Here is a 22,917-nt window from a genome sequence, read left to right as displayed (position 1 = left end):
CATTCTTCAGAATTGATGTCAGATGGTTTTAAAAGTAGCTTTATATACATATCTATGTATACATAAATTGTAAAAACATAAAAATCAACAAATTTTGGATGGTTTTATATTCGACCAAGCAAATAGCTTGCAGGGAACAAGAGAGAATATGAATGGAATGTGTGTTATGAAGTCTGAGATTCATCTGACTGATCAGAACATGCTACTTTCTGTACATGAGCTTACTTCAGAGCCTGGTAGCAGCGACAGTTGTGAAATAGGTGGGTTAACAGATCTTTTGCCTGTTTCAATCTGTCATGAGATTTCCTAACCTCATTTGTGGGTGGTTTTCCTGATCATTATGTATGTGCTTCATCCTACAGCAATGCTCTCACTAAATTTAGAGCCAAACAAAAACTTCTACCCAAAATGTTGATGTTCTGCCAGTGCATCAAAGTTGGTGACCTTGTGTACCCTCATGACTTTTATCCTAATTTCTCACATTCCTACAAAGATTTGAAAGAAGGTCACTTTGAAGACAGAAGATGAGTGACCAACTTCCACTTACTGGAAAATAAAATAGCACTTCTCAGTGTATTGCAAGGCTACATTGCTGGAATGACTCTCTTCCATCTCAACCAAAGCTGCCAGGGCCAAAAAATAGATGGGGCAAACAATTGCATTATTGGTCCTGGTTTTATTTAACACAGGGGAAGAGCTGTACAGAGATCTTCTGAGTCAAAACAGTTCTTACATTTTTAAAGGACTCTCAGAAGTAGAGGCACATATTCCATCAAGAGGTCAATTTCCTTTCTTTCCTTTGATCCATCCCATTTTGAATATGTAAAATGTTACAGATCCTGAAAGAAAAATGCATTCTGAACTGAATGTATCAGCCTTGACATGTCACTTTGGTGTCTGATGCTTATATATAATCCTTGCACTGACAATGCTTAATGAAAATAAGTTATCTTCCCTCCATCTTAAAACAGAATCACAGAATCACTAAAGTTGGAAAAAATCTCTAAGATCCCCAAGTCCAACCCCAGACCACCCCCACCGTGCCCACTGACCACATCCCTCAGTGCCACATCTCCATGATTGAGATGGCCTCCAAGGACAGTGACCACCGCCTCCCTGGGCAGCCTGTGCCAGTGTCCAGCCATTCTTTTGGAGAAGAAATTACTCCAAATTTTTGCACTGAGTCAATTGACAGCAATGCCACAGAATGAGCCCTGCCCCGTTTTCCCAGCAGTGCAGTCACAGCCCTGGAGATGTGGCTCTCCCATCTTATTCAGCAGTGTCTGCAGATGTGGAGGAGCTGCAGGTTTTAGGAGCGTGTGAGCTCTCCCAGATTCCTGTCCTACTTCCTATGTATGCCAATATATACATTGCTAATCTGAATCAGGTTTGAGTATTGTATGTCTCTACACACACATATGTGTAGGTACATACATACATAGATGCAGTGATGGAACTGTCATCAGATTTCCTGCCTTCTACCCAGCTGCACTCACAACACATCAGTATAAATTGAATATTCTGCATTATTCACCTTACTAATGCTTGACCAAAGGAAGAACTGAAATACTCAAATACAACACAAAAGCCAATGCCTTAATGAAAAAAAATAGTAATGTTGTAGAGCGGATAGCTGTCACCGTGAGACTGAAACATTTGCCCCCACACCTCCCGTTCACTTTGCTCTGCTCCCTCCTGATGATCTGCTTTCTTGTGAAATACAGTCAGAAACCCAGGGATGGAACAAGATCTTAAAGCAATGCCAGGCTTGGAGCCTCCCCAGCTCTGCTTACTGAGGTTACAGCCTTTCCCATGGGACTGTGTACCATCACATCAGTTGCTCTGATGACTAAATAGATGCCTTTGCTCCATCCTCCTTCCCCTCCCCCAGCACCCCCACATACAAATAACACCCTGATAGAGAGCATTGCCGAGTGGCAAGGGATTGCTGAGAAGGGAAGTGGAGATGATGACTGCAGTGGGGAGGATTTTCAACACTCTCATCTGAGACAACTGGGCTGTGTTCCTCCAGCACCAAAAGAAGTGACTCCTCGCACTACATAGGGAAGAACGTAAGTTCTGTGGTTTGCTGCCTTTTGTCTTAGAATGGAAGTGGTTTGTGCTAGGATCTCCTGTCGGATTCCCTCACCTGTTACTAAGGAACTTCAGTAGAAACTTTTTTTTTTTTTTTTTTTTTTTTTGCATATGATGGTATATAAAAGAAACGGAAAGTCAGAAGAAGGGAGTCTGTATGACTTGAAATGCAGCATGTTTGCACAAGCGATTTCATTATGGTTTTGACCTGTTATTTTATTGAAATATGCTCAAAAATAACATACAGAACAGAGCATGGGCATATAAAGAATAGGCATGTAGGTGCATAGAGCCCTTTTATTTCTTTAAGAATGGTAGAGATATTTTAATACACAAAGTCTGGGGTCCTGAGTTGTAACTTTTATTTCAAAACAAAGACAGAAAAACAGCAATCACTTAGGTTTTAAAAGATTAATTTGTCTTATATTATCTTATGCTACTTGTTCTGATACAACCTAACATTTATTTTTCGTGAATTAATAAGAATGGTTCTTATTTCACATTAATTTGTTTTTAATCGAAGACTTAATTAAATTTCCATTTCATTTTTTGAATGGTTTGGACTATTTGGTGAACACTTTGGTGGAGAAATTACACTACTAAGTGAATTTTGTTGGGGAATTGTTAAAGAATGAAATAACCAATATGAGTGCACACCCTTGGCTGTTTGCAGGGGAACTGGCAGTAGAGAAGACCATCTTTTGGAGCTTGCAGAAATGTCAGGAACTCTTTGCTTTGATGAAGTGGAAGAGATTAAAAATTTTGGGTTTGCATTTGAAAAAGCTGAAATAGTTTTTATCTTCTTGGAGTGGCAAAGATGAATTCATTTTACCACAGAGATAATAGCAACATCTATAGATGGTATTTAAATGGAGTAAAAGCATTATATTATGCAAAGGTGTTCTGTAAGGATGATAAGGATGATAGACTATGACAACTTATACAGAGACCCAAAAGAATGAGTCACTCTGGAGCTTCTAGCTGTGGTTCTGCACCACTCCTTTATCACAAATTCATAAGTTTTGTTTATTTTGTACTACTACGCTTTCATTTTCTTTATGGTTATTTGATTTAACCTGAGAATATTTTGCATTTTCTTTGAAATTGCAATTTCCTTCTGTGGAACAGAAAGTGCAAGTGGGTGAAGTTAATCACGAAGAATGAAGAACTGCCTATTAGATGACATACCTAGTGCAAATAATATGGCCAGAACTGACAGTCAGAGGTTTCAGGCCCTAAGTTTGGTAACGCACTCTTTGTGTGATTTCTTATGTTCTCTATACACTGAGGAAATGATGGACAGTGGACCCAGAGGCCATGGAGTCTCTTCCTTGGAGGTGTCCAGGAGTCACCAGGATGTGGGGCTGGGCACTCTGCTCTGGGTGGCCTTGGTGGGGCAGGGTGGGACCTCCTGCTCACCTCAGCCAGTTGGGTGTTCTGTGATACCAACTATAATGGTGACACCATGTCAACTGCTTATTTTGGTTGCATTAAACCACGCTGTGAACACAAGTTTGAAATTAATGCAGTTTTAGCTTAATTAACTTTCTTTTCTTCCAGAGTGAAGTTATTTCACTAAACTCAAAGCCACTTCCACTGAGTGCTTCATTGCAGAAAACAAGTTAATTTTTAGTAAAATTATCTGAATGAAACTGCAGCTCTTGTTGTATAGTTGCTCTGCTTCTTGTAAATTTTAAGTAGTGTTTAGTTCTCATTCCTTAGGGGTAAAGTGAATTTAAATTCCCTCTGTTTTCCACAAACCTTGAATATACATGAAGTCTGAAGAAGTTTCAGTCCAACACCGTGGAAAATACACTGCTAAAAATCACAGTTGGTCCATCTCCCAGCTGCAGCACATGCTCCTTTCCATTGTGCCTTTTGCAGGACCCACTCTTCCAAATTTTGTGAAATGAATGAAACTCTTTTCCCTCCTTTTCTTTCTCATTTTGCATGTCTGAAAAATGAGAAGCTCTCCTTCTTTGGCCACACTTCCTAAGTTTGCCTCCACGTCACCTTATATTCCTTGTTATGGCACTTTCAAACCAAGATGTATTTCATATCACTCGGGGTTTCTTGCACATAGTAATCAACTTTAGATAGGAGTATTCTATTCAAAATAGGACAAAGCTGAGTCCTAACTTCCTCCTCCTCTTCCTCTTCTTTTCCTTCTTCTTCTCCTCCTCTTCTCTTTCTTCTTCTCCTCCTTCTTTTTCCTCTTCTTTTTTTTTTTATTTTTAAACTCTACAACTGAGCTTTATTGTACCATCATCTGTGTCCAGAAAGAGGTCAGTTTTCTTACTAGATGAGACTATAATACAGTAGAGGGATCTTTATCTCAGTGCTCCATTCAATAGTCACTACTTAAGGCCAAATGACAGCATGTCATGTCATTGGACTTGGATACCAGCAAAATTTAATCACAGACATATGCAATTTTATGCGTTACATGACTTCTCTGTAGCACAGTTCCAGCCATGCCATTCATAGTTCTGGGCTGCGGGTTCCTCTTGGGTTCTTATCCACTCCTTAGGCTCCTCAAAAGTTGGAGAGATGGTCCTGAATCCTAGTGGTGGGCTGTGAAGTTTCCCACCAGCCTCTGTTCTCCTGTTACCCCACTATCCCTAGATAGATGGCTGGGTAGGGAATGTCCTGTTGATAATTATGCTTTTCAAACTGCACCACTGCGTTTGGATTTGTTATTGTCGTTGCTGACACTCGCAATCTTGTTCCAGCCATTTCTGGACACTTTTGCACTTCTTGATAACCTACAGGTTGTTTGCATTGTTGGGCTGATTTCTTGGCATTGTTTCCCAATACCAGTGAAGTTCATGAGCGTATACTAATAACTATGCTGATGAGATCTAATTCATCCTAACTCTTGTTGCAGTGGACTAGCCTGTGGTCATTAAAGGCACTTCCACTCTTATCTCTCATGATTCTTGGGGCTGCCATAGCTTCTTAACTTCCTCAGGGCTTGCAACTGGCTATTTGACAATTTGTCAATTGACTGCTCAAGCACTTACAAAAAGTGATCTCTGCACAGATTTAAATTATTTATGATGGCAAAGTAGCTGAAAATTAGTCCAACCTTAATAGGCAAAGGGAAATGTGACTTAACGGTTCACTAATTGCTAAGAAGGCCTGTCCTGTAAGTAGTCATTAAAGAAGCAATGTAATATCAGGCAATGCTAGAATTTTTATGTGTTCACAGTCTGCTGGCAACTAACGATGTTTGCTCAGTCCTGTCAATGACTGCAGAATTACTGATATTTGGAAGTTCAGCATTTACCCATTGGTTGAAACAGAAGAGCAGGCCTAGCAGATGGGGAAGTAGAATTTATCTCATCTCACACATCTCAGGTAGTCAGTAGCAGTCAGTCAGTGCTGATGCCATGGGATTCAATCACCTGAAATACAGGTGTCAAAGCAGGCAGGTGAAGAGGTGGTGGAGGTGTTTCAGTATGATTCTGAGATATCTGCAATGAGGTGAGACAAATCCCACCCAAGGGGCATTCTGGTGGATGCTAACAGCCTTAATCAGGTCTTCATAAATTATTCTGTGCATTTCTACACTGTTTGGTACCTTCATTCACTAGTGCTGAGAACTGGGAGCTGGGAAATTCTGGAGTGAGAGTAAGGTTTGTCTCACATTGAGTTTTACAGGCAACAGAAAAAAAAAAAAAAAAAAAATCAGGAGAATTTTCAGCCTGAATTTTGCCTAACCTGAATGTTTACTTACGATTAGCTTATCTGTGCCCTCAGCTTTGATGATTACAAAGAGGGTATAGAGTAGCTAGATCAGCTGTTGCCATCTCCTTTCAGTCTGATGTCACACTGAGACACTCAGCAGGCTGGAGTTCTCAAACAAATTTGGGATTTAACCTGGTTCAGGTAAAGTGTGATAATGTAAAAGTGGGAAACTAATAAGGATATATGCTATCATTACCCTTGGCAACCTCAGTGGAGCTACTCGGATGGTATTATTCAGAGATGGGGCATTTCCAGTTGTCTGTTGTAAACAGCTAGGCAAAATGGGGTGAAGCTGAAGTAGTATTTGTTTTACAAATGTACAGATGTCTTTGTTGTTGTTGTTTATTTTTATTTACCTTTCAAATTAATGCAATATTTCAAATATTTGTGTTGTTTTGTTATTATAGTGGTTTAGGAAGCAAGGGGCATAAGCTGAGACAAAGAGGGGTCTAAATAGATTAAGACAGCCAAGAACAGAAACATGTTGCACAAAGAACTTGTGCAGTCTCAGACCTTGGAGATTTCCCTGGATAAAGCCCTTCCCTTTTGACTGACCCATCTTTGAGCAGATTTGACTGGAGTCTTCCCAAGGTGCCTTCCAACCTGAATAATTCTGTGATTAAAAAATAATGTGCTGATAAACAAAAGCTATTACATACATGTATAAAAGATCATTAAAATAATTCCAATTCGGTGTGATTTAATTATTCTCCTTGCAAAAATATATAAAAGTTTTTGAGGGTAATGTGGAACTGTTCTACAGAAGCTTTGAACTGCTGTTAATTAAATATTTCCTTGTTCAGTTCTAGAAAGTTTTATGTTACATACAGGAAATTCAGACCTAGAAAGATGCAGCAGAGCCCAAAGCTACAGTGGTAACTTCAGGAGATGCAGCTGTCATCTCTTTCCAAGGTCCATACTGATGTTGTTGGCTCTTCATATATTATGGGGAGTACAAGCAGTTTGTTCTGTCTAGAGTCCCTAACTGTTCACAACTGTGAACAGTGTAATAATGTAATTCTGGAAGTTGTGATTGTATTAATTACCCTGGCCATTGAGATCACAGTAATTGTCAATATGTTTTCACATCTTTCCGTAACAGCTCATGAATCCAGGAAATCTAATAATTGGAAGCAACATTTATTTATTAACTGAGGATTGAGTTTGAGTGATTGTAATTGCAGGAAAAGGAGAGAAAATGTCTCTGATAATAATCTTGTTTCCTTGCCCGTCAAAATGAATATTTCTAAATTGGAAAAGACACTTGGAAGAAAGGAATTTTAGTTCAGAAAGCTCTCTGGCTACACATTTGAAAAACACTTCATAGGGAGTACCTTTGAAATCTAAAAAGCCAAATAATCAACAATTTCTATGGTTCTCTTCTTCAGCTTGTTGATTTCATTCAGGGTGCTCTGATATTCAGTCTGTTGAAGGGTAAGAATGCTTTATTTTAAAGAGACCTTAAGTTTCACACTGTTCTCAGATGATACACCTCTTGAGAAAAGACCAAAACAATGCTTTATTGCTTCATGAGCAAAAACAGATTTACATTAAAACCTTTTACTGTGGTCAAATTGATAAATCATGCTTTGTTCATATATAAAATTAAAATCGGCTGTACACTCTCTTAGACAAGAGCAACAGAAACTTGGAATGTAGCTTGAATGAACCTGGAACAGGTTTTTTGAGATTACTCCAAGTTTAATATTCATTATGCCTTATTCAGGAATAGGAACAGGCTGAGTAGCTCACAATTGCCTGTGAGCAAAAAGTTCAATTCAGTCTCTCCAAAGCTTGTGGCTGCTATCAGTGCAAGTTTTACTGCTCATGTGTGAAACAGCAAAGGAAAGCCTCCATTTCCTTTCCTTAATGGTTGTTCACCCGTGGAGCAATTTGTAAAACCATCTGCACCAGGAGGGAGAATCCCTTGCCTGATTTCCAGCTCTGGCTGGAAATTTTGCACACAATGCACACAAATGGTGTCATTTCATGCATCATTCACAGCTCTCATTATTGACACCACCAGCATCTAAATTACTGTGAGTATCGACAAAATGAAGCTGCTTTGGCTAAGTGTCTCAAAAGTTTGAGAGTGAATGGTGTAGTTTTCATTTTTGCTGAACTATAACAGGCAGCTTCTGGATATTTGTTTAGATTGAAAAAGCCTAAAATAATGAATATTTTTTACCAAATGCCCTTTTCCTCTTCCAGAAAAGTTGCTATTTTGTGGTAAGTAGTTAATTTTTGTATTCGTTATTTTGTATGCTTATTTAAATCAGACAGGTGGGAAGCCTGGAAGAATTAAGAGCATTCACCATGGTTAGTTCATCACTGTCCTTCAGCTGTTTTTGCAGCAATGGTTCCACAGTTTTGAGGACAACTGAAATCACACTGTGTCTGTTGAGAACTGAAATTGTGTTGTGTTGCTGGGGAGTCAGCACACAGGTGGAAAATAATTTATTAGCATTAAAACAAAGCCTCTTGATTCAGACTTGGTGTTTTCCTGGGATGTTCCACGTAGTGGAAAGGAAGGCTATAGGAGCATAGATTGTAATCTAAACTTTTAAAATGAGCTCAGACTGCTACTTATATAGTCAATATTGAAGGCTGTGTTGAAGTGAAGGTGGATGGAAAGACTTGGCCCTAGTCCCAGAGGTCATACTCAATGAAAAAAAAAAAAACCGAAACTTGAAGAAATCTCCTTGCAGAGCTTTTAGCACAAGGTCTGGATCCTCCTACAGTTTGTATCATTTTCAATTTTTTTTCACCGTCAATTTATGTGGACTTCCTGGGCTTTCTTTGAGGTTTTTTGCAGTGTCTTCAAGCTCTCAATTGATCCCCCCCCAAAAATCAAACTGCTCTGTAGGCTATTTTATTTCTTAATGGATGGGTTTCTTCATCATATATACCCATCGGCAACTCTGCTTATTGTAAGAGAGTTGGAATTTGATGATCCTCGGGGTCCCTTGAATCCAAGTCATTCTATGATTCTGTGATTTCAGCTGTTGTAAACTTTATCAATTTGACTCATCAAAAAACATAAGATGACTAGATTAGATATAGATGTCTCTGTAGTAAGGCAAATAAGGCAAAATCAGCCACAGCCATGAAATCCAAAGGTGTTTTCTGTGCTGCCATGCTACAGTCTCTGACATTATTTAGGTGAATGGATTTTATCTAGTATCTGATGAAAATTCTTCATGAAACCATGTGAAGTGTTTATCTTGTATCACTTAATTGTTGTTGTTCTAACATTTGAGTAGAAAATACCAAGTTTTTATGGATATTTGTCAGATAACTTATTTCTGTCCATGTCAGTCAATGTGTCACAAGTTAAATCAGGTCTCATTCATCCTCCTGTGGCAATCAAATTACAAAAATGATTGCCAAAATGTAATCAAAGCCTTTTCAGGAATGGCTAAAATTTGCTGAGTGACCCAAATGAATGTGACCTAACACTGCCCCTGAGGATATGCTTCATAAAACAAGCAGTAAGCCCTTCGTGAAAATCCGTGCAGGAAGCTAATACAGATCTACACATAACCTTTCAATCCTAAAGAAACAAAACAGAAACCTCTGTTCCGAGTGATCTTCAGGAGGAGCGAAAAAGTGGTAGCTTAGAAGAGAATGGCTGGAGAAACCTTTTGCAGCCATTAAGAGGCACTTCTCTAGATGTTGTTGCACAGCATCCAGCAGCAAATCTGTTTATGCAATGAAAGGTTTTTCAGAGAAAGCTGAGGATGTGTATTGCCATTTTTATCAATGTTTCACCCAGCAGGCCTTTCTTCCAACACTTGGACGGTGCTTGTCCTTGTGCTGATGTCCTAAGCACCACAAGGATGGGCTATACATCTGAATGGTTACATCAGCACTAGCTGTTTTCAAACGTGTTCTTTCTATTGGAGAAGTAGCTTCCGTGTATTGGATGATATTGCATTCAGTGGTTCTTAGTATCCCAGTTCCAAATACTAAATTAAGCCAGCACCTTATGTTTGTCCAAACATGAGTGTTCATGCTAATAGGTATAAATATCTTCTTGAAGTTATAGAGGTTTTCCCCCATCCAATTAGATACACATAATTTAAAATCAATACTGAACAGACATCTTGTTGAAAAACATACTGATCACTGACATATTTTATAACATGATGGCGAAGAAATGTGTGTTTATGGCCTTCATGGAGGAAGAGTTTTAACTTTCATTACTGAACTGTTCTCCAGTTACCAATTTTGATTTCTCTTTCAGTCATTTTCTATTTGGATAGAATCACTGACAGGAAGAGAAGAATGAAAAATGGCTGACTTCCTACTACCTGGTACCAACAACTTCCGTAAATTCACTCCAGAATCCTTGGCTGCCATTGAAAAGAGAATTGCTGCCAAGAAGGATCATCAAAAAAGTACCTTAGACCAGAAACCTGAGGAGAAACCACGTCCTCAGCTTGACCTAAAAGCTTTCCAGAAATTGCCAGCTCTCTATGGAAATCCTCCTCCAGAACTCATTGGGGAACCACTGGAAGACCTTGACCCATACTACAAAGATCGCAAGGTTAGAGCCAACCAAACCATTTATACCTTAATTTGTTTTGTTATGTGGCTACAAAATGTTCACGTGAATGACCTATGAAATGATCTTGTTTATACTCCTTTGGAAGAACTATAATCCCTTCCTCTGTTACAACAGTGTGGGAAGTTGGCATAGCTGAATGACATGCTGTAATTCTCAGGAAAACAAAAATCTTAATTTTGAATTACAGGAATTAAATATCATGAACTGCATTACTATTTAAATCAGAATGGAAATATCTAAAGTGAAATGGGCAAAGGAAGAAAATGGGGTTTTGACTCAGATTTACCAGAAATGATAATGATTTTGGAAATTTTCTTTATTTTTATAGTTTTAAACTCTCTTTCTGTTTCAACAGTTGTGCTCTGTGAACATGCACAATAAATGATCATCCTAATGTAAAAATTACTAAAAAACATTTGCTGGTGAACCATTTAAACCTATTTATTCAAGCTCCGTATTCTAGTCAAGTGCGCTTGAAAAAAATAATTTTTAATAAACAGAGGAAGAATGGGAAATAATCCATTAAAATGAAGCTTATTGCTTGAGAAATTGAGAAATAATTTGAGTTAATTTCTACAGTCTTAGAGCTGGAGGATCACTATCCATATTGACAAATAACATTTAAGTCTGCGACTCTTTCACCACTGTACAGTTTGATTCAGAGGTCCAATTTACCTGAAGAGTATAGTCATAAGCAAAATTCATTTTGTGTTCTTCATAACGAACAAGGCTTAAAAAAGGAAGTTCATGCTGAGATTTTTTTCCGCATTGATAGTTAAGGATATGAACTCATTCATCATTTATGATAAAAGTGTTGCAAAATATTAAGGTCTACTCATTTAAACAAGCAAACAGAAGCTAACATCAAAGCCTTTCATAGAACAAGGTGTAATTAAAAAAAAAAAAAAAAATTGTCTTTAGCTTCCTGAATGTTTTACTTTGTTTCTTTACGTTTAATTTTAAGATCTTCATAGTGGTAAACAAACAGAAAACAATCTTCCGGTTCACGGCTACACGTGCCTTATGGATCCTCAGTCCTTTCCATCCCATCCGAAGAGCAGCAATTAAAATTTCAATACATTCATATCCTTTTTTGGCTTCATTCAATCTCTTTTGTTACAAAGATCTCTGTTATTCTTTCCTGTTATGTTTTAGAGCATTGAATGTCTCTAGGTTTTCCTCATTCCACACAACTTCTAATTACGGTTTACTTTAGATATTACCATTGTCTTTACATTCTTATTCTATTTAGTAATAAAGAGTTTTATGAGTACTCAGGGTTTTGAAGCCTGACTTTCTATTTTCTACCAAATCACACACTTGGAAAATGGGTCTCATTAATGTATTTTTCCATTTTGGTGCTTGGAGCAAAAATGCTGTCACTCAAGAATGAATCAGAGCCAGTGCAGTCTGTGATGTTACTGCATAGAGGTCAGCCATCTCCCCTCCATGTAATATTGAAACAGATCCAAAGTTGTGGCCATAGCAGGATACAGGCATCCCTGGATGGCTCTCATCTGAGGGCTTCCTTGGGTAACAAGTTGGCTGTTATTGTTGTTTCAGTACTTGTGGTCCATCTCCTGAGTTTGTGGCAATATTTGGCTGTGCCTACAGTTAAATCCAAGGCATTTTTTTTGGAAGGACTGAAAGAACTGGTGATTGAAAGGGGGTAGATGTCTTTCCCATGCTCATCTACATCCTAGGTTGCCAAAGATGTATTATGACACTTAACATGAGGTTCAACTCCAGAGTCAGGCACTTCATCTTAGGTATCAACACTTGAGCCAAATGCCTGTGTTCCACTTCTGAACTTATAGTCAGTAGTCCCAGAGAATAGCTGCCAACCAAGAGATGGCATCTAATATCCTTTGAGACATCCACAAATATCATGGCAGACTTTGCCCTGCCCCTACATAAGAATAGAGATTTCACAGTTTAGGAGTGGGTGATGCTGGAGGTTATTCAACTTCTGTGAACTATTCATTTCACTTAAAAATAAACATACTTCTACCGGAGTTCTATGGGAACTACTTTATTATCATCAGTGCTTACATTGCAATGGAACTTCAGTTTGTTACCAGCAAACCTTTGCTCTCAGCAATGTCAAGCTCCCAGTTTATTTGAAGGTAAAACCCCACCAATTGCGTAAGTTGTAAAAAAGGAAACAAGGGGTAGAAACAGAACAGTAAAATTTGTTTATTCACACAAGCTTGTATCGAGCTTCCTTGTGCAAGGAAAACTGAAATTATGTGATGCCAAATGGGTTCAGTTTTCAGTAATATCCTGGTTGCTGCTGAGACCTTGGGCGAGTCAGGCAGTCTCTATTTAACAATTTTTTTGCTGTAAAATTAAATTAAAAAGGCATCCTTTGTCTCGCTCTGTCTCAGTGGTTAGGGATCATTTTACCAAGTCTGCAATGCCCAGTACCTCCACAGCAAGTAAGATGGCATAAATAACGAGGGCAGCGTGTTGTCATCTAATGTGACTCAGAGTCAGTAAATACGTGTGCTTGCAATCCTTGTGTGTGCTTTAAAAAGTATTGAAAATATTAATTTCATAAACAGTGGGATATGTAACTTTCTAATTTGATGTCGTATTCTTTGCCTTCACTCCCATGTCTTACATTATTCACTTGGTTTATAATATGCACAATTATAACTAATTGTGTGTTCATGGCTCGGAATGAGTCCTCTAGGAGTTCATCTCCATCATGGAACAAATATGTTGAGTAAGTATCTATGGGTGTGTATGTATTTCAGTTTTGTAGCCCTAATTGACTATTTAGCCTACTCTCTATCTTTCATACAAGGTAGTTTATGAGGGGTTTACAAAATTGTTGCTTGTGTTAGTAAGGTTTTGCTTTGAGGCAGTATTTTTGTCTCTGGACTCAGTAAGCACAGTAATTATGGGGTTACAGGAGAGCATTAGCGTAGATAACGTTCTGTAGAAGTTCTGTTGAGCTTGCATCATGTCTGTCCTACCACTCCAGTTCATTACCCTACTTTCTGAAGTTATTTGGTAGCTATTTGCTTTTTATAAAAATATTAGAAATTTCTTTATAAAAATGTTAGAATATGATAGTGCTAACACAACATAAAGGAATAGATTCCAAATTAATTTCCAAACAGTTATAAAATCTGTTTCGTGATTTCTGATGCTGAAACAGCTGGGAGTGGCAAACTCTTATACAAGCAGGAACAAGAATCTTCATGGTATTAATTCATGTATCTCCAGAGGACACTTCCCTGCCTATGAGAGCACTAAAGTTTAGATAAGAGTTATACTTGCTGTTGGCATCAAAACTGCTGTTCAAATGCATTTCAATAATAATCTTGGAATAATGCTTTCCAAATGAAGAGGGAAGTACTACATATGTATAATTTCCTACTGCATTTACTGAGTACCAAATGAATGCCTTTTGAGTTCCTTAGGGAGATTGCTACCTTGTTGAAATAAGTGTGCTCAATAAGTCCAGAAGAGCTTTTACTGATAATTTTCCATTAATAAGAATAATTGCTGTCTTAAATTGAAAATCCTCTAGCTTTGCATTTCTCAAAGCTTTTTAACCATCTGTACAGAAATGGATGCAGTGTACCTCAAGTAAATAATACACTGAATATCCTACATTTACTGGGCTACTTGAAACCAGAATGAGGCATGAATTTTGATCCTTATTTTAGCAAGTAGCTGGAAGTTCTGTGTTACTCAGATTCTGGAGATTCACATGGAAGTGTTCGAAAGAAATTACTGAATGCCAAAAAAAAAAAAAAAAGAAAAAAAAGGTATGTGTGTTAGCAGCCATGGTGGGATGGTTGTCAACTACTGTCTCAAACTGTGTATAAAGACCCTGAAATCAATAAGAGTTTTTCCATCATTTCTCCATGACATTTCCTTGATTTGTTGGCCTTGACAGTAAATAGTTTGTGTTTCTTATCCTCTTACAGTAATTACTAATGTTGCTGTTTTCCTTTGGTACTTAGATTTACTTTCACTGGCATTTACACTTTTGAATCATTGATAAAAATATTGGCAAGAGGCTTCTGTCTAAATGAATTCACTTTCCTTCGAGATCCCTGGAACTGGTTGGATTTCAGTGTGATCGTAATGGCGTAAGTGGGAACAAATAAAATATGGACACTACCTGTACTTCTCTATATTTAAATATTTCATTACTGAGGTGTCAAAGGCAGTCTGCAGTGCAAAAAAATAAAATTAAAGAAAGGATACATCTGAAACCAGCTAGTACAGATGGCCATGTAGTGTCAATAACCATTGACTCTTCCCTTGTTCAGCTGTGATGCACTTAGCTTACAAATAGGGAATGGAGCAAGATGCAGTTAACCTCTTCAGTCCCATCTCATGCCACTCTGTGGCCCTTTTACTTGAATGCATTTCAGTGTAATAGCTGTCCAACATGAGTTCCTGTTGAGAATGAAAGTGTACATTTGAGAACAGAGCACTATGTATGGACACCAGCACAGTGGATTACATTCAAAATTCACAGTTCCAAGCTTTAGTTTGCGATAATTAGAAAGTTTTCATAGTGATTGCAAGCAGATATGGAAGAGAGATAGATTCATATTGGTTCAGCCTGAACTGAATAACTTTGAGTGATATCTTTCTTTATATTTTAAGTGCATAATATTTTAAGATACTTCACACAAATAAAGAGAAACCTTATGAGTAAATTCAAATAATCCAGAAAAGGCTTTCTATTGTATGAATCTCAAAAAAACCCTCTTGATATGTAGTTTGTTAACATACAAAATACACTCAGGATGATTAAAAGTTAAAAATAAAGACTAAAATAAGTGTCTGGTTTACTCTAATTAAGATGTCCTGACTCTACAGATTTGTGGGAGCATTCAGCAACCTGGGGAGCGTGTCGGTCCTTCGGACATTCAGGGTTCTGAGAGCCTTAAAAACCATTTCAGTACTCCCAGGTAAGGAATCCTATGTGGTTTACAGCTGATTATTTACTCCAATCAAAATGTTGGATTTTCTTTCTTTTTCATTCCTTCCTTCCCCTCTTTTCTCCTTTCTCTTCTTCCTGTCTTCCTTCAACCCTTCCTTCCTTCCTGTTATTTTCTTTGTGTATCTTTCACTAATTGCAGGTGCAGCTTAATTGGTAGGCACAAATATTTTCCCAGTCCAGCTGGCCCAAGTAGAATAAATCAAGCAATATAAACAATACTGTGTTTAATTTTCTTTTATTATATAGTAATGATTTTGATAGCATGTTATTATGTTGATTTTATGGTGTACTTCTAGCTAGTCTATGTGTGATGGTTCAACAGAAACTCCTCTGGCAACAAAACAGGCTATATATTTCTGCATCCCTGGGACAATGCTTTATTGTTGCTTTTTTCCCACCTTTCCCTTAGTTATAAAGTTAGTGGTTGTTTCCTCATGACTAAATGCAAACCCAGAACCAGTGTGTTGCCCTTGTGTTGTCTTTCTGGTCTTTTTGATCACATTCATTATTGCATGCAGATTGGTCATTGATTCTCAGTTTGCATATGCATGTTACTCTTTCTGTATGTAAAGGCTATCCACCAGACTATCCCTGGTCCCTCATCCTCGCCTAGATAACTTAAAGGGAATAATGGAACATCTGGGTCAATCAAATGCAAAAAAAATGTTCTTGTATTAACAGCTCTCAGTTTTTCATCATGTTTTTCTCATTGTATATTGTCTCCCTAGGGCTCAAGGTCATTGTAGGTGCACTTATCCAGTCTGTTAAGAAACTTGCCAATGTGATGATCCTGACCGTTTTCTGCCTGAGTGTCTTTGCCCTCATAGGCCTCCAGCTTTTCAAGGGCAATCTGAGATACAAATGCATGAAGAATTATACAGATTCCAGTATCACAGATTTTTTAAATAACAAAACATGGGAATCCATTTTTGCCACATTTGCTGATTATGCAGGTAACTGTTCTTCTTAATTCTTTTTTTATTTGGCACTGTAATGACCTGCATGTGCGTGTGTAACTACTGTTGTATATGAAGTTGAATATCTGGATGAGCAGGTACCTGATAATGCCCTTCACACTGCCAGAGCAGCTTGCAACCATCCAGGAAAGTTCCCTTTCCCTTCCCTGTTATAACAAATGTATGTGTATATATAATGTATAAATATATATATGTGTACATATATTTATATATATATATATATATATAAAGATATATATATATATATATAAAGATATATATATATATATAAAGATATATATATATATACACATATAGTATATATATACATAAAGATGTATATAAAATATACGTCTTTCATGTATGACTTGACTGGAGCTGGTGACAGAAGTGTGGAGCAGGGATCTGAAAAGACAGAACATTTGCAGTGTAAAGGCCCAGAGAAGGCAAGCCTCAAGAGATTCATAATCTATGTTGCTTCTCAAACTTTGTCTTGTTCCCGTCCTATCTTTTCCACCTTCCATGCAGGATCATTTGCAATGATGACAAAAAAAAAAACAACCCAGGAGGTGCCAGACAGATTTAATGGAAGCTTTCTTTCAAGACTTATGAGTTGCCATGTTGTAAGGCCAGTTTTCAATTAAATGACTTTTTGACGTATTTTCTACAGGCTGTCTTGGTCCTGTCCTAATGTGAAGTTCTCACTCCAACATGGACACTATACATTACTATAATCTTCCGAATCTCAGTCACTGAATCAACTGATCAACTATTGTCAGTTGGCAGGAGCAGAGCCAATCAAAACATGGGCAGAAAGTAGCCCGCATGGTGCATTTATGTGGTACAGTAGAACAGATATTAAGGATTCCCGTGCTGGCTCTGAGTCGCACTGACTTATCTGATAAGTCCAGCTGAGATTTGAGAGGCATCAGGAAGAGATGAGATGTCCCTTATGTCTGGAATGATAAACCCACATCTTAATAGCACTAATTACTCCTTAGCATTGAAGCTATTAATTTCAGTCTGCTGCTAGCTCAGGCATCAGAGTAATTTATGCAAAGAGAAATAGAAGAGATCAAAAAGGGCATGGCTTCAGCATCCTGATGGACAAATCAGTATTTCTCAGCTGAGGGTTAGGACCTGTTTTTTTGACAGGCATGGTTTTTATCGGTATTGCCAAAGACTCTTTCTTCCTCCTCCAAGCAGGACTTCCTTTTTATTGCTTAGAAGCAGAAATGGTCTATGTTATCCCCCAAAATGTCCAAACTCTTTTTTTAGAGTGCCAATTGACATGGGCAAGAGAATAGGCTAACAGTTGCCAAGTGTGAAGCTATTCTTGAGCCTGCACCCTCCCCTTCTTTGTTGGCTTCTGTAGATGCGCCAAAGAGATAATATTGTAAAAGCTTTCTGTTTTAAGGCATTCCCTCATTCTGAAATGTATACATATAGAGAAGCTTGTGTATAAGTGAGGAAAGGCCACCTTGCAATAGGGAGCAGTCGCTATGAGTGTAGGGAAACCCATCTCTTTTCCTTCAGTATTCTTTTTGTATTTGTTTGAAGTCATTTGCACGTGTGCACATACACTTACAGCTCACTGGTATTACCACCACCTCTATTCAAATATAGAGGATACAGACTAGAAAATGTATTGGTTTTACATTTTCTCATTCTCTCTCTCTCTCTCTTCCTCTCTTTTGTTTATAGAACACTTTGCCATTAAGCCGGGCACCTCGGACATCTTGCTATGTGGTCCTGGCGCTGGGTAAATGTACTTCAGAACATTTCTTGTTTGGAACTTTTCTCTGCCTCAGTGCTTCTCTGTTTGCTCTGTTATAAGAAATGAAAATGAAGTAGAGATTCCTGGCTTTCCTTGACTGCAGAACTCAAACAGTAAATTACAGTGGGAGTCAGATAATTTAACACATGTTGAGAATGAAGTGTAGCTTTCTTATTCAGGTCTAAATTCCTTCCAGAAGGACGATCTTTCTCTTCCCCATGGATGCACTAGAGTTGAAAACACAAAGGGTCTCATGGAATGATGATGAAGGAGTTGGCCAGGGTTAGAACTTTTGTTCAGCCTGGGTTAGCAGTTTTTTCCAGACTCTTCTTCTATTGCTGACTTATAGGTGCTGCTTTTTTCCTTCTCCAATTTCCAGCCAATTACTGCCAGGAGTAGAAGTTTGCCTTTCAGTATAATGAAAAGCAAAACTAAAAAAATAATCCAAACTCTCATATGAGCTGAAGTGTTTCTCCAAAACCTTCAGTTAAAAGAACTGCCCTTCTTACTATCACCTCTAGGACCTGTCCTCCAGAATATACATGCAAGAAAATTGGGCCAAATCCTGATCACGGTTTCACCAGTTTTGATACGTTTGGCTGGGCTTTTCTCTCCTTATTCCGCTTGATGACCCAGGACTACTGGGAACGTCTGTATCAGCAGGTACCAGCTTTGTGTTTTATTCAGAACCAGTCATCCAGAAGGAACAATATCTGAAGCAGAAAATGGCTGGAGAGAAAACCTCAAATAAAAGTAGTAGCCAGAAGTCATTGTGTCCTTATCCTCTCTTCTCCCTTCCAGCAAGCTGTGGTCCCCCCTCAACTCCCTAAAAAGGGATGTTCAAGCGTTTCCAAGCTATAGTCCTTTTACACTGCTGTCTTACAGCCTTCAAAAAAATTGCTAAAAGGGTTCTCTATTGTCCTTCAAAATGCAACAGTGCCTCCTCAACCATCCTCATGGGGCATGTTGTGTGATCATAGGTTCATGTGCGATGGCATTATAAAGACAGGGAAGAAAAGGCTGAGAGATACATTTTTCTTAATCTTCCTAAAGCACTTTGTCTAGAAATCTGAGTGCCCCAAAAGAATTTCAGAAAACCTATTTGGTATTAAATATGGTAATTTTTATCCCTGGGGTGTTGTGCTTACAGACCCTCAGAGCTTCTGGGAAGGTGTATATACTCTTCTTCATGCTGGTCATCTTTCTGGGCTCATTTTATCTAGTCAATTTGATTCTGGCTGTAGTAACAATGGCATATGAAGACCAGAATAAGGCCACCATTGCTGAGACAGAGGCAAAAGAAAGGAAATTTCGGGAAGCCATGGAATTATTACAAAAAGAGCAGGAGGTACGTAAATTATATCCTTGCAAAGTTTAATCTCAGTGCTGTGTTACTAGACACATAAGAAAATGCATCACTATCCGTATACAGACATATATGATAGTTATCTGTGGGAGGGGAAATGTTGTTAAAAGCAGTGATTCTTAGAGATGTAGGAGAAATTCCTAGTTCTGCTGCATTTTTTTTTTCCCATATTTTTCCAATGACCTTTTTCATGGATAATGATCTTTAAAATCTGTTATAAGAGATCTAAAAAACTGGAAAATATAAAATTCCATAAACTATCAGCTTCCAATGTAACATATGGTTATCTTCTGATTCATCCTTGTGGATTGCTGAGCAGAGGAATATAAATTATTCAGGTGTTTACGTGTATTAACATCCAAGACCACTGTACTTTAGTGAAAAGTCACTTGTAACTTACATAGTTTAGAAGCTTCTGGAATGAAATATTGCTCTGCATTTTGAAAACATTCAAATCCTAAATTCGTATTGGAAAGCAAGTGAGCCACAGCGTGACTGCAGTCCTATGGACACCCAGTGGCAAGACTGAATTTCAGTACTCTTTCAGTGTTTATTTGGGGAAATAAATATATATTCTACAGCATTACTTTCAAGCTGAGTATTTTTATTGTAAGTAATTATGCCATATGGAGGAATAGGAGTTTAGTGTGATTATTTTGCCCCCGGCAGGCGCCATACACACGATCATGTAACGTACTGCAAATAGCAAATTGTTCGCTGCTCCATATGTTGCAAAATTTCTCTCCTCTTTCTTTTACTGTTATCACATATTGGAAGATTTTTACCAACTTTTATGAAACACAGATTGTTAAGAAAAAATAATATAGAGCATGGAAGTGTTTTCTTGCCACTTATTTTGTAAGTACCAGCAAAAATGCCACCTGTGTTTTTGCTTTAATTTTAGTCATTGACTGCGAAAGGGATTGATATCCTGTCAATTAGCTCCTTTGAAGGCTCTCCTTTGTCTGCCAAAGAAATCAAAGAAAGAAGCAACAGGAAAAAGAGAAATCAGTCCTTGGGGATAGAAGAGCATGAAGAAGAACAGTTTCCCAAGTCACAGCTCACAGACAGTCAACGAAAGTTGGTAATCTATTGTCTGAATCTGAGATCCTTGCAGCTTTTACAATTTTAATGCTAAAATTAATTGCTTGAAAGCATGAAGTAAATCCTGTTGCAAACACTGATCACTCTTTAGCTTTTAAAATAAACAACCTTATGAGATAAGGAGGAATTATGTAAACTTTACTTTGAAAAGAAAATGCTATAAGCAAAGAGTGGAAGAAAAGTTGTAACAGCAGTTAAAATAAATTGTCTGTAGCACTGAAATAGAAAAAGTGAATGAATATCAGAATTTAACTCCAGTGCCATCATTTTCTTTTTAAAAATTCTTATTTAAAATGTGAATATAATGCTTATCATAGAAATAGCTGATAAAGCCAGCAGTATTTTATTATCTGTCTTTTAAAACCTAAACAAAATCCTTCTTGAATAATCTAAATTAAATAAGAGTTTTGGACTTGCTATGGTTGATAAGAAATGTTATGAAACTCTAAACTTTAATCTGTTCCCCAAATCTTCTATTTGATATCCTGCCATTCTCCTTTTATTTATTTCTTGGTCTTTCAGTCCCTCCTGGGCTTGCTGTATGGTGCCAACAGCAATCAGGTGAAACGCAGGCTTAGCCATGGCAGTGTGTTCAATTTCCAAATACCTGCTTTAGAAGTTGACTCCAAAGCGGATTCCGCTGATGAGGAACCCCACAGCACAGGGGAGAACAAGATCCAGGGCAGGTCAATGTCAGTGCCACAGGTGGGAAGACGCTCCAGCATGCCAAGCCAAAAGAGCTATGGCTCCCACCCCGCCACCCCAAGCTGCATGCAGAGCAGCAAGCGGGCCAACGTGGACGACTGCAATGGCCCTATTTCGGTGATGGGAGGAGGGAATGGCAAGGTGCATGGCTTAGATACAGCCCCTTCTGAGGGGATAATGCTTCCTCCAGTAATGGAAGATCTGGGGAAGGGTGATCTGGTAAGGAAAAATGTTATTTTAAGTATATCTTTGTATTATGGTTTCTCCACATACATGTATATTTCTTTAGCTGGGTTACTAGTGCTGACATCGTTACTCACCAGAAGGTCGTTTTATCCTTTACCCTGTCCAGGATGATTGTTTTGAGCAGCACCTTTAGATCCTTCTTTTATACAGCACCTTTAGCATCAATAGCTTTTTCTGTAAGTCCCCCATGCACATGGGTAGAGATATGCTGTTACTATTTTACCACTCATCTCTCTCCATTTTGATTAGTCTCTGGAAGACTGCTGGATCTGTTTGCCCTCACACCTATTTCCAAGCTTTGTATTTGCCCTGTTGCTGTTACATGCTTGAGGGATCCATTTACTGTAGCAGTATTACTGATGTGTAGAACCTTTGTTCTGAACACTATTACATCTTGTAGACAGGTACATTTATTTGGCTGCATGTCATTGTTCCTATTAACTTTCATAGTTACCCATCATTGCATCCTACTTCATTTTATTCCTGTGGTATCTCCCTAATTGTGTTTACTTCTTTAAGCAGCCAGCTGTGAATGATGAGAGCAGCATGATGCACTTACATCCTCAGCTATCAGTGGAATACTTTAATGAGACATTTCAAAGGCAAAGGGCAGCAAGTGCAGTCAGCGTAATTACCAGTGTCTTAGAGGGTAAGTGGCTCCTCATTATGCTTATTTCAATCCTGAGGTAATGCTAGGGTAAAAGACCAAAATATCAATACATTTCTTAAAAGTTAACAGAGATTTATAGATGTATAGTTAGGAATTACATGACTAATTATGCCCTTTTTTTCATTAAAAAGAATGCATTATAGTGCATTCATCATGTATTAGAACTTATCCTTTGCCTTTCATATCACATTTCATAGGACTGAGGAAGAGGTTGGAGTGATGATAGTTGGGAGGAATTTCTCTGGGACATGATAAGCAGGATTGAGGCAGTGGCTTCTCCTCTTGGCCCTGTGGCTGCTACTCCATCATGAATATGCATGCAGACTCAGTCATTAGGATTACGCAAGCAGAATTAATTGTGGCAATTCCTGGAGGCTGAGCACTTAGCATTTTCTATGACCATTCTATGTGAATTTTTGAGGGCTATATTACCAACTTATTTTGCTAGTAGTTTCATATCTTTCTGGGGAAAAAAAAAAAAAAATCAGCCTAAATTTCCATTGTTTGCTGGACAACAATGAGAATGAAATACGTGTTTGTGTGTCCCTGATGTGGAGCTTTATCACTGATTTGTGGAGAACAAGTATGATCTATAGCAAGCCTGGTAGTTCTGTGTTAGGGAGATCCTTTTTCTTAAATTTCTCTACACTGTTGTGGAAAATCACAGTTGGAACACATCACCCGAAGCCTGGCTTTCAAATTTA

General features: G+C 38.1%; 1 protein-coding gene across 1 annotated transcript in view; it reads left to right on the top strand.

Moving 5' to 3' along the window:
• Positions 1-10,138: 10,138 nt before the first annotated feature.
• LOC306948509 (sodium channel protein type 5 subunit alpha-like) overlaps positions 10,139-22,917 on the top strand; it is a gene marked incomplete at both ends in the record, with an annotated part of 29,133 nt that continues 16,354 nt past the window's right edge. The window contains 12 exons of the mRNA XM_079538148.1: positions 10,139-10,393; positions 11,379-11,497; positions 13,038-13,142; positions 14,395-14,523; positions 15,266-15,357; positions 16,118-16,342; positions 18,050-18,107; positions 18,644-18,785; positions 19,273-19,470; positions 20,393-20,572; positions 21,115-21,516; positions 22,066-22,192. Of these exons, the coding sequence (XP_079394274.1) occupies positions 10,139-10,393; positions 11,379-11,497; positions 13,038-13,142; positions 14,395-14,523; positions 15,266-15,357; positions 16,118-16,342; positions 18,050-18,107; positions 18,644-18,785; positions 19,273-19,470; positions 20,393-20,572; positions 21,115-21,516; positions 22,066-22,192 (2,032 nt within the window). The remainder of the gene's footprint in view (positions 10,394-11,378; positions 11,498-13,037; positions 13,143-14,394; positions 14,524-15,265; positions 15,358-16,117; positions 16,343-18,049; positions 18,108-18,643; positions 18,786-19,272; positions 19,471-20,392; positions 20,573-21,114; positions 21,517-22,065; positions 22,193-22,917) is intronic.

This window comes from Tetrao urogallus (genome assembly GCF_951394365.1).
Source record: "Tetrao urogallus genome assembly, chromosome: 7".
Taxonomy (NCBI): domain Eukaryota; kingdom Metazoa; phylum Chordata; class Aves; order Galliformes; family Phasianidae; genus Tetrao; species Tetrao urogallus.
Note: the sequence above shows the minus strand (reverse complement) of the source record. Positions and strands in the feature narration are given on the sequence as shown.